Here is a 12,307-nt window from a genome sequence, read left to right on the forward strand (position 1 = left end):
CTAATGTACAGTAAATGTCTGGTTACATCATCCTCTTTTCACAATGCAGAAGGGATGCTGGCACTGCCTGCATACACCAAGCCTCACAGCAATCTACAGAGTTGAAGGCAAGGTATTATAAAAGAAAATAAAAAGAATAGAGCAAAGCGAAAGGAATTTTAACACCCTATTAAAGCCAACATATTTTGTCAATATGTTTCTAGTTTACCAATTATCAGTCCTGGCAAAGGGTGGTTTATAAAGCATAAGTTAGCATTTTCTTTACCACAGTCTACAAACCAGAGTTTCATGTTATATGTCTACAAGGTTTATTTGACATTTTAATCTATAAATACACACGGTTTTGCACCAATAAAAGCACAGGAATTTTCTCAGAGGTCATTACCACAACGTACATATTGAAGAAAATTACACGTAGTATTGCATATGAATAAGCAAACTTTGGTTCTCTTTCTACCTAGAGAGCTCTTAAGCACCAAATCTCTTTTACTTGTTAAACAATGGCTTGCAGGGGACAACAAGGCAGCTGAAGACCACACTGAATGCTACACTCTGGAAAGCTTGGGACACTGTAAAACTTAATTAATTTCTTGAAGGCACTTTTTTTGAGCATCATCACCTCTTCGGGCAGCCTGGAAAGAATTCTGGCATTTGCATGAGGCTCCTTCTTGTCAGGGTCTGTTGCTGTAGGATTACATTGCTCAAGAAGATCAGTCATTGGCACGCTGTTGCAGCTAAGTGAACGTGATGTCTTTTTCTTGCCTTGAACAGACAAATAACTGAATAAGAAAGAGGTTAACTTATGTTTGGTAACATCTTGCACATCGTCTGGAAAACAATCATCTAGATCCCCTTGACCTTTCACTTGCTGACTGATCACACATGTACCAGGACTCACTGCTAACTTCTTAGGCTGGCCTACTATTTTTCTGGAAGGTACTTTGTATTTTCCTTCTTCTAGACAGAGCTGAGAAGCATGATTAATAACACTAGAACTAGGTTCAGATACTGTATTAGGGATTTTTGCCTCATCACCAGAGTTGATGTGGTGCAATTCATTATGCTGGCTAACAATTTGGGCTGCAGTGTGTTGAATGATGTTCCAGTCTTGCAGAATATCTTCCCTGGTTGTGAACTGAGATGTTACAGTAAAGCGGATGATGAACTTGTCATGAATGGTTGCTGGAATAAGGAAGAGTTTGCCAGAACTGCTCAGTTCTTTCAGGAGTTTTTCTGTCAGACAGTTGGGACCCTGTTTTAAATATGGATAGGAAAAAAAACAAACAACACACAACTGTTAAAATTTCCAGTGACATCCAAATATCTGCAAGACTGTCAGCATTACAAATCTTACATGAAAGCTTATTCACAGTTCTCAATGTCTATGGAGATACCAGTTGTAGTCAAATTATTCCAAAAGGACACGCAAATGTCCCAGCTTTTACCTTTAAACGAAACACAACCAGTCCAAGATGTCTCTTGGCAGGAATTTCAAACAGTGGATCACTTCTCACCAAAGATTCAAAGAATTTGGCTGTTTCAGTTCCCTGTGGTTGGGGGGGAGGGAGAAGGGAAAAAAGTGCAGTTATACGCTGGTTTATCACAAACCCACTGAAAGACACTACTGCGTTGTTAAAAGAAACTACCATCCTCCCTAAGAGGTACCATTCCATTTACAAGTATGGTAGCAAAGCTGACAACAAAGCTAGGAATGGTTAATGCTGTCTCTACTTGCCCATATCCCTGATAGTGATCAGGAGTACCCGGGCTAGATATAGGAATTCAAAGAAAGTTAGAAATTTGAATGTTTCTTTTATCAGACTAAAATCCTGTTGCAGCAACCATTTAATCACAATAGGATCTCTTGTATTTACGTGCCATCAAAGACTTAATCCCATGAAGTTTCATAGCAATGTGTTCAGTCACCCATTCCATCCTGCCTCCCAAACAGCTACCACTTCAGTTCAAAGAAAGACTCTACAAACTTACTCAGTGTTGTGCATTGGTTTATCAAGTTGCTTCACTGCCTATTGCTTCCAAGAAGGGTACAGGAAATGTTTTGCCAACACAGTCAATCTTTACGTATTACTTAAGGGTAAAATTAGCACACATGGTGAATTTCTGTTACTCATCTGCGTGACTGAATTTAAGAAACTCAGCTACTGGTAAATGAAACATAACACACTTATGCTTGCACAGTCAATGCACATACATGTCGAACATGAGCTTGAAGCTTTTTCACCCCAAATGAACGAATCACAAACCACAGCTTCAAAGAACGAAATCGACGACTCAGTGGAATTTGCCAGTGCTGTGAAAACACAACAGCGTATCAATAAGGGCAAAAGCAACAGAAGGACCATCCCCTTACCAAACATGGTCAGCTGCTTCAGACCTGTGCTCAACTCAGAAATCTTTACTGACAATTAATTTAATGTTACTGAAACACAGGTAAGCCTAGGAATTAGCCATCAGGGAAATCCTATGTCTGCCTTTTTCAATTATTTGCAACAGTAAGATTTTGACTATTCCCTTTCATCTAGAAGTGAGGTGTTAATCTTTGGACATGCTCAGAATTTTTAGTTAATTTCCAGCATGTGGCAATTAACAACTTGTTTGCACTCAAAGAGCATTATTAACTTGAGATGTGATCCGTCTATTTACAATTCAGGATTGAGTGTTCACTTCACTTTCTGTAATTTGCATATTTAAATACAATCTTCCCAAGTCAACAGCAAGAATTCATGCAGGAGAAAATTCCTGCAGAGAAAATATCACCTACTGTATGGAAAAGAGTGACACAAGTGTACTTCTAAGGAGCTACACAATAATGTGCAAGGTCCTGTTTTACCACAAGAGAGACTCATTGACTTATTTTTTCCACTCTCTATACACAACTCCTAGTGAAAAGCACCATTGATTCCAAGAAAACAGTCATCTTTTCAGGACTTGGGTGAGATCACAGCAGAAACAATTGGCAGTAGAGTATCCCTTTGGTTAACTGTACCGAAATCTGCTTTAAGATGGATCTAAAGCAAAATGCCTCAGTTCTCTTATCTCAGTACATTTTAATCAGAGGAGAAATGTAATTCCTTATACAGCTGTTTCAGAGCCTGGTGTTTACATTGCTTACTCCTCTTCCTATTTTGTCACATAGCAGAAATCTAAGAAAACCACTCAAAATGCCATCAGTGGGAATTATGCAAACAATAGAGTGCACCAAAATGATCCTTCTAACTAAAAAGGCTAGGCTAGATCCCCACCTGTGTAAAAAATGTGCACTTCAATCTCTATAAATCTCCAAAAGCTTTATTAATTAATCTACTCATGACCTCCAAATGACTTTTTTAATGTTTTTAAGTAGTAAGACCACCTTAAAAATAACTCCGGAGGAATTTCTCAGTCAGCATTTGACCATTCTATAGGCAATTTAAAACATCAACTCAAATAAAAACTTACCATGAAATCAACAGCAGCTCCTGAATTGGGATGTCTGAGGTAGACGGGGTTAACACTGAAGGTTTGATGTAGCTTGTATTTATCTTTAACCCTATCAATTGCAGAATGAACTATATTTAGCAAAGAAAGAAAGAAAGAAAGGGAAAAAAAATGTGCAGAGAAATACTTTACTTATTATCTTTTTGGTGTTGTTTCTGTTTTGCCTTTACTCACCAAAATCCTGTGCAGTCAAAATGAACCATCATCCATTTAGAAGGGTTAAAAGCGAAGGAATCTGCATACTCAATTCCATCCAAGAACAATCGAAATTCGGGACACAGAAATGCTGTTCCTGCATATGCAGCATCAATATGAAGCCAGAGTCCCTCAGCAACACCTGTTGGAATTGAAATTGCTGTTACACAAGGGATACAATGAATCAAAGTACCTCCTCAATTAAACCACTACTTTCCTCTCTTCAAATCAGGCATACCATTGTGCAGGTGGTGGACAGGTTGACAAGAAAATAAAATGTAAGACAAGAAATTGAAAATCTAATTTTAATTTAAGGCTGTGGAACCAGAACCACAAAACAAAGGAAAACACTGAATTCTGATTCTCATTACATGTACGTCAACTGATGTAGAGTTGGATCTACAACAGAATTCTTAGAAATAAGGGGATAAATGACTCTTACATATTGGTCCCAGCTCTGAGAGATTGTCGAATGCACAGACACCAGTTGTACCCAAAGTTGCACAAACCTGAAATGAAATAAGACTGTTCAGATGGCATTTTTTTAAATAAATGGATGCAGCACTTTGAAACTTGAAAGGCTATCAGTATAGTTAAAAGGAAACCAACATGTTTTGTTTCAGTAAAACGTAAATTCTCCTACACATTTTCACCTTCAATGAAGGCATTTTAACACAGCAAAGTTATACTTAAGATATTTCTTACATTGACATTAAGAATAAAATAGTACATTGATACTCTTAATCAGAAAACAGAACATACAAAGACGGGCACTAGGCCTTTCTTTCTGTCTTCTGCTATGGCTTCCTTCAAAGTTTCACCTCTAAGGGAAAAGTTCTCATCCACAGGCAGAAATTTTATCTTCACAAGTGAAATCAAGCCAGCCTTTTCTACAGAAGAATGAGCCTTAAAAAAAACAACAAAAAACAGAACAGTAAGAAAGCAAATTCTGAGCCTGAACAAATGTAATAAATTATGGAATTATAAAAGAAATTGGTTGCAATGAAGCCATAGATAAGGTAATTGTTGTAATCCAGCAACTAAAAGAAAAACCGCATTGTAATTTCAAGAAACATATATAATTAATTTATTCAGGCACTGGTCTCTAAAATCCAGTAATACCATACTTCTCTTGTAAGGGTCATTTACCAAAACTCAAATCTTAAAGGACTCGCTAGAAATGGATCAGTCTCAGCATTTGCATTCCTCACTGTTGTAAGACAACCTTGAAATATGCCTTGTGCTAGGCTGGCATAGATTTAAACATCTCACAAGAAAAAGCCCTTTTAGTTATATGAAGGGCAAGCCAGCATGAGTGCAACTCCCACTGCTGTCTTCCACAGGGGAATGTGATTGTTCAGATTAGGAGCCAAAGGACAGAACAGGTTTGCAAACAGAATCACATCATTCTGTAGGCATTTCTCCAAGAACAAGCTTGCAGGCCTAGAGTGCAGACAACAACAACATCAGCAACACTGAAGCCTTGAGTGTGCCTGTCTCCAAATGGCAAGAGGCTGAGAAGAAACAAGAGCTTGAAGTAACATGATATCAGCACATAGCTATAGGTATGAAGGAAGGTTTTGCAGGAAACAGGAAAGACATGCAGAAATCAGTCATCTGAGAAAAGTCCTTTTTAGACTTCTGGAATATTGCAAAATCTCATCTCACATCTATTTCATTTCCCCCTCTGAAGAAAAGGGTTTTAGAGTGACTTGTTCATACTCGTATTTTAGTTTCTATACAGTAATGTGAGTTCACATTGTCATCTGATGGTCTGCCTGAGACTGAGGCCAAGTTATTCTCTTTGTAATTTGCAACCTACTTGATCAGATGCGTAAGCAATGAGTCGAGAATTGAGTGAGGACTCATCAGCGTCTGGCTCAGAAAGCTTCATCTCCAGAATTTTGTTTTTCCGTGCTGCCAGGAGTGCAACCAAGGTTGATTCACTCACGGTGCTCTGCAAAGACATTGCTCATTTACTGCAACATTTCCCTACTTCATTACTATTTTGCCAGTGATTTAGCAAAGCCATTCAAGTGCCCAGTTACCGACCCGGTCTCTTGGTTCTCCTACCAATTTTCTCAGACACAGTGGAAAGTCACTAGCTGATGTGCAGCTCTCAGGCCAAGAACACAAAGCAAAGCCTTTTCATTGCCATGTATTTTTCATGTACGGTACTGAGGTGAGCAAATAAATCTGTTCTTCTACAGATTAAATTTAGTATCTACTATAAATAATACAAGCCTAAAGAAAGCTGCTGTAAAGACAGAGCCTTAGCACTGATTCCAGGTAGTACTTGCTGAGAACATTTGAAAGAAGGTGAGGTTCAGGCCTTGGATCTTGGGGCTTTCAGAGACACAGAGTCAATGTGAGATAAAGGAAAAAGAATTTATGTGTATGAGGACTGCTGGGAGGACAGTGGTAAGCCTTCCCCTTTAATTACGTAGCAATAACTTCAGTGAAGCAACAGACAACCAAATCTGATTATCTCATTTATCTTTAGGTCTGTTCACAAGAATACCTGTTCCTAGTCCATAACATATTAAGGGTTAAAAGCAATACTAATTCCTATTCCATTATCATCCAAATATAAATGTACAATCTGGGAAAGAAATGTCAATATTGGACTTGTTTCCATTTAGACTTCATTGATTTTGCCTCAAAGAAAATGATCACTGAGAAGGAAATTACTTGAGTGAAACCAGAAATGTTGATGGGACTAACTCTGATCTCCTTTACCTGCAATACTCCTCCACCCATGCTATCAGGATGGTGATGCAGGAATTTATCTGGAAGGCCCAGCATTTTAGCCAGCCAGTCCATCACATTCATTTCCAGTTCCGTACAGGCAGGACTGGAGGCCTAGAAAAATCAAACAAGAACAAGGCTGTAAACTCACTCAGCAAACACAGTAGGAGTTTAAGCCTTAGAGAGTACACCACATACTGCATTTTAATTCATAGCTGTTAGTATTTAATTGCCTTGGGAGAAATCTCACCTTGATGCAACAAAGACACAGATTACAAGCTTGGTAACATTGGATATATAAATAGCTAACCCTGTAAAACTATGACTCCTACCCAGCAGCGCACAATGCTATTTTAATAAAAATGATGATGTTGTTTGGGGACCTCAGTGTCAAGATTGCAGCAAGCTATTTGAGGCCAAAATGCAGAATTGCAGTTCACCACCACTGCTCACAGTCCCAGAGCAGAAAAAGTCTCTGATCCTTTTTCCAGTTAAGGTGGGTTTCTGAAGAGCAGCAAAAGACTGAAATAGTACTGCAGTATCAAGCCTTCTGCTTATGAAAGAACCAGTTTATGTGAGTTTACACTACAAAGGTAACAAACAAAGAGAATTACAAACTAAATAGAGAACCTGGAAATTGACACTTCTGTGTATGAGACGAGCTAATCTGATACAAGCACACAGAGACTGTAACCCCCCATTTCTTACAGGCTTATGGGTTTCTACTGCTTTCTTATCATGGAGATATATTTAAGTGGGACACCAAATACTCAGACATTAGGGGACAGACCACCAAACATTCTATTTTGGAAGGAAAAGAATAGAAAACGCACTTTCTCAAATGAGCAGAACTGGAATGAAGCCCAGCCTAGCTTGCAGTAAGGGGTGCTGGCTGCAATACTGCCTGCAGTGCTTCTGCAACAGTCTTAGTACTGAGACTAAATCACCAGGGAACAATGCTTAATGTGAGATATGCAAATAATTAGAAAACAGACCTTTCTAGTGGTGTATTTTGTTCATTCAACTCTTAATACTAGGCAATATTTGCTTTTATATATGCTTTATTCCTACAAGAGACATTTTTCAGTCACAGAAATAGCTTACATTGTTCTATGGTAAAAATTTATACTGACTTAAAGAACCATAAGTAATGACTGTGATCTGTATAATATACACAGGAGAAGAATTTCTAAAGTAACAAAACAATAAGAGTAATTTACCCAGGTGAATCCCAAGCAGTTGATTGCATCAGCCAGCATATCTCCAAGGAGTGAGGGCCAAGAAGTAAGAGCTGGGAAGTAGGCATGCATGTGTGGACTTTGCCAATGGACCACCTAGAATGAATTTATCTGGAAGTCAATTCTGAAAACGTGAGAAAATTCTGCACAAGATGTAGTGATTAGTGTCTGTTTTGTGATGGGAAAGCATCATAGCAGCATAATATGTGCAATTACAGAATTGCTAGCAGAAAGCTACAAAGATTGTATCAACAGGAGTGCAGCATTATCAAATGATAAAACTGTGTCGTTATTAGATAAATTCCAAATTATAGCAAAAGTGTTTATCTGGATTTAACAGGCAGACAAAGATTGTGAACAGGAAAGAACTGAACAAAATTGCACAACAGAGTCCGAAAAATTTACCCTGATATGGGGAATCCTCACAACCAGGTTTAGAAACAACCAGAGCTTGTTTTTAGCTATATGCCACAGCTTTATAGCCTTCCTCAGTACTCCTGAAAGAGCTCACACCCTGATCACCAATGTAAGCATGCATCCAAAAACTAATCCTGCAGAACTTGTGCATTCCCAGGTTTTGGGTGTTTACCCCAATTAGTAATGACTTTTTATTTCTTACCCCAGGCATAATGATCTTCTCTATATCTCCAAAGATGTCGTCCCAGCTATCTGGGTCCATTGGGGCAGAATCCGGCAGCTGAGCTCTCATGTAACCTGGCTGTACATCAGGAGTCACTCGTCTCTCTCTCACACTGCTCAGGTACTGGCAAATGTAATCCACCATCTCTTTCCCTGGAAGAAGCAAGCCAGTGCTTTGAGTTTACGATTGTAGGAAAATCAAACTGCAGCATTAGCACATCACGCAATCTGTCAGCAGCATTGGACACAGCCTAGACTGTTGCCAGATAATGGCTAGAGAGAAGTTTGCATTAAAAATTCCATGCTACCCCATCTATTAACAGCTTTAAAATGGATACAGGATTTACACAAAAGGAAAAAAAAAGACATTCTGCTCAACATTTGGTTCAGACCAGTCCTCTGAATCATCACTTCACACCACATGGTCCACTAATGGAAAAAAAATTATTGTCAGCATTCTGACAATAAATTCATTACCTTACCTATCTAAGAACAATAAATTCATTACCTTACCTATCTAAGAAAATAGAGCCATATTCCACAGTATGACTCTCAATTCAATGTATTACGAACTAGTCCCATGAATTAGTGCTCCTGTTTACCAGGGAACATGCACATGGCACCCCACACACAGGAGCTGAATGACCTCTAGAAGGTTTCAGATGATTCAGAGCAAACATTCTTCATTAGGAGAAACAGCAGGTAACAACCAGGAGACCTGAAATAATCTCTGGTTCTGTGACCAGATAATCTAGGGAAAGCTACTCAAACTTTATGCCTTGTCTATATTATTAGTCCCAACTAATAAGGTTGGGACACAGCTTTTGAAACAGACTTCATGGAGACTGAGCAGATTCACAAGGTTGTCATCGCTTAATAGTTTAAATGTCCTTTTAAGATAAGATCACAATGCAAATACAGACTGATTACAGATGGGATAGATTTTCCTCAGATAAAATGAAAACATAGAGAAATGCAGTTCTCTCAACATACCATTCTTCCCTGTTATTATAGCATAATCCCTTTAGCATCCTCTGAAAACAACTACACAGCTCCAGTTATGAGGTAACCTCCCCCAGCGCTGGGACCAAAGATTGCTCCCCATCTCCAGAACTGTTCAGTGTCAGTAAGGGAAGAGCCATTGTGCATAACCCCTTCACACAAGTTTATTTAGAATCATGGCTACGGGGCATTCCCACAGTATTTCAAATGCAAGATCAAAAAGTCCAAGTCTTCCACTGACTAAATCTGTTAATTCAAACTCAGTCCTGGGACACACCATCATCTCCAGATGTAAAGCCCCAAAGACATGGGCAGTTAAACAGTCCACAGCCCACCCTCATTGCTGGGTACTACTCACAGCCCTACAACAGCTCTTTCTCAGAGGCAAATGCTACCCATTTCCATGAGCAGAGGATTACTCACCTCTCCGTCTGTACTCCTCAGGTTCCATGCCGATTCCTCCCAGGAGCACCTCTTCACCTCTTGCTTGGCCTGCAACCTCTCAGGGAGTTGTGGGCAGACTGGTCTGGTGCCCTGCTAGCTGCTCACCCTTTATAGCTCTCTTTATCTCAGACTTGCGTACAAGGTTTAACGCAGGCAGGTTATTGGTGTTTATCAAACTCCTCCCAACGGAGGGCTTTTACAGTCTCTTGTACATCCTCATTTATGGTCTTTTGATGTATAAGTTAGTACATCTGTGAGACCAGCTGCCTCGAATCCATTTCTTTCTTGTTTTGCAAGCACCTTTCAGAAGACATGCAGTAATCCATCGTGGACATAAGACACATTAAAATCAGAATCATGCAAGAGAAGGAGCTTTCAAAAACAAATAAAAGCAGCTGTATTTCTTCTGCAGGGTGAAATCAGCACTAGCAGTAGTCATTGTAACAAAAGTACCAGCACATAAACTAGACACTGCACTTCCGAGCAAGCAAGGATTTAATCAATTAGTTAATTAATTAATCTATAAGTGAGTTCTCCCCAAGAATAGAACATCTCCACAACTCTTCATCTCATCACACTGACCCTGTTGGAAGAAACAGCATTACAAACACTACCAGCTCTAGACCTGTGATACAAAGCAGTGATTCTTCATGGAAATTCTGCCCTTGCAGATCAGATTAGGTTATTCAGTGTAGTTATACTCCTCCACTGATACCACTCTAGAGTGCTAAGCTGGGAAATCACAGCTTTGCACATCGTGCTTGCTTTTCTCACGTTTGGTATGCACAAGCACTGGGACTTGGCCTTGTATTTCCAGAATTCCTTCAAGTCCTCTATCTATATTGTTCTCAGTTTGAACAAATAGCCAGAGTTCCCCTTGCTCCAGTTTCACTTAGGAACTGAAAACACATCCTGACCTGTATTTGGCAGCAGTCTTTGACACTTCGATGTGGAGCACTAACCATCTTCAGCAGAAGCAACTGACTTGCTCTACACTGATATATCAGGCAGCCCTGGGAAAAGAGAGAAGTAGGACTTAAACATCTTAACAGCCTAAAAGACTGAGCTCTAGAAAGAGAAATAATTACACAGGCTAATATACTCATTTTTGCTACTCCCCAGGCTTCCACTTGTGGCTGCCCACTGCTGGGGACAAAGTGCCAGCTGGACAGACCCTTGGTCTGATACACCGCAGCAGTTCCCCCATTCACATCATACAGAAAGGAAGCAGCCCTCAATGCAGCTCAATTCAGCCTGAACTCTTTCATGATTCTAAAAAGCTGCTACATCTTCCTTTCTGTAGAACAGTGTAAAAACCTTCCTGAGTTCATGCTGCGATTAGATATTGGAGAAAGAACTGTTTCAGAGATAAAAACAGATGCTGATACACACATCAGATTAATATACTGAAATTAAAAAAAGAAGATAAAAGCACTGAAAGAAGTGCAAGAAGAGCACACAGAAACATACCGTATGCATCATCACTTGTTTTATCTCTCATTCCTCAGGAAACATCACAAAAAATATTCACAAGGCACTCCCAACACTTCATATGAATTTCAGAACCTCTCTCGTCCGTACTGTAACTGCTTTCATAAAGGAGAACAAAGGCGGTTGGAAAGGGTTGGCAGGATCAAGCCAAAAGAGCCCAGTGATCAAAAACTGTGACTGTAGGTCATCATGAGTAACAAATATGTTATTTTCAACAGGAAGCAAGTCTGATCAAAGAAAGCTGGCAGCCAATTACCATTATGATTTCAATTCGGAACAGCAAATAAGGACCAATACTTTGAACAGTGTTTTCAGAGCTGAACTACACAATAAATACTCTGTGTGACATATATCCTACGTCTTTTGCTCAAGCTGACAGTTTGACCAGGTTGTCTTTTCATTCAATAAGGAAGAGAATAAACAGGACCTGTTTGGAACCATAATAAGACAGGCAATAATGGATCACAGGTAGGGTAAATATTACTGGAGATAAATCTGGTTTTGTTTTAGCTACCCTGCACCTGGAAGGATTTTGTTACAGACCACGAGGAATAGAATATTTGCCCACAGGAAGCAGAACGAATAGAAAAGGTTCATTTCATTGTGTGCTGCAAAGGTCAGTGCTGTCAAAACCGTGGGAAATTCTCCACGCGGACGCAAACATTACCACTATCACCACCATCACCACCCAGGCTGATGCTGAAATTCTTATCATTATTCAGAGTTCAGAGAGATTAAACTGCACTGAAATCTGTGGGATGTGAGGACTCAAACGTTAAATTCATCACGGAATAATTCAGTTGGAGAAACACCTAACCAGCACTTTTAACCTGATTAACTTGTCCCTGCATTCCCTAGTGACGTCAGAGCTAGTTCTTGAGAAAACCCTAAAACACGATTATTTCCAATTAGTCACTGCTTGCATCAAGTCGTAACACCAAACTGAGTACAATCACATTCTTGGAAAGCAATCCTACTAAAAACCACCAGCACAAATTTTCAATCTCTACCATCTCTTGACTATTTTGAGATCAAATTTTCCAAACCAGACC

At 39.5% G+C, this 12,307-nt stretch overlaps 1 protein-coding gene across 2 annotated transcripts; it reads right to left on the bottom strand.

Annotated features, from left to right (window-relative positions):
• Positions 1 to 284: 284 nt before the first annotated feature.
• Positions 285 to 10,753, bottom strand: HDC (histidine decarboxylase). 2 transcript variants are annotated; one of them, XR_014934342.1, is made up of 12 exons: positions 9,744 to 10,753; positions 8,299 to 8,471; positions 7,662 to 7,775; positions 6,433 to 6,555; positions 5,516 to 5,650; positions 4,456 to 4,599; positions 4,136 to 4,202; positions 3,673 to 3,835; positions 3,460 to 3,569; positions 2,213 to 2,311; positions 1,446 to 1,547; positions 285 to 1,252 (listed from the first exon to the last, which is right to left on the bottom strand). XR_014934342.1 is itself a non-coding variant. In XM_015872860.3 (12 exons), the coding sequence occupies exons 1-12, from the start codon at positions 9,769 to 9,771 to the stop codon at positions 494 to 496; spliced, it is 1,998 nt and encodes a 665-aa protein (XP_015728346.1). In that variant the 5' UTR covers positions 9,772 to 10,753; the 3' UTR covers positions 285 to 493. The 2 variants fall into 2 exon arrangements, 1 of the variants encoding a protein (XP_015728346.1); XM_015872860.3 differs by having other exon boundaries at positions 3,460 to 3,550.
• Between the last annotated feature and the right edge of the window lie 1,554 nt (positions 10,754 to 12,307).

This window comes from Coturnix japonica, chromosome 14 (assembly GCF_054131305.1).
Source record: "Coturnix japonica strain WE chromosome 14, WE-NBRP24, whole genome shotgun sequence".
NCBI classification, from domain to species: domain Eukaryota; kingdom Metazoa; phylum Chordata; class Aves; order Galliformes; family Phasianidae; genus Coturnix; species Coturnix japonica.

What these genes read in the sequence shown, in the direction of transcription:
- HDC (XM_015872860.3), bottom strand. Translation starts at nt 9,771, where the DNA reads ATGGAACCTGAGGAGTACAGACGGAGAG. An exon ending in AAGGCCTAGTGCCCGTCTTT is followed by an intron (nt 4,203 to 4,455) that starts GTATGTTCTGTT and finishes ATTTCATTTCAG; the next exon opens with GTTTGTGCAACTTTGGGTAC. An exon ending in TTTGACTGCACAGGATTTTG is followed by an intron (nt 3,551 to 3,672) that starts GTGAGTAAAGGC and finishes TGCAATTGATAG; the next exon opens with GGTTAAAGATAAATACAAGC.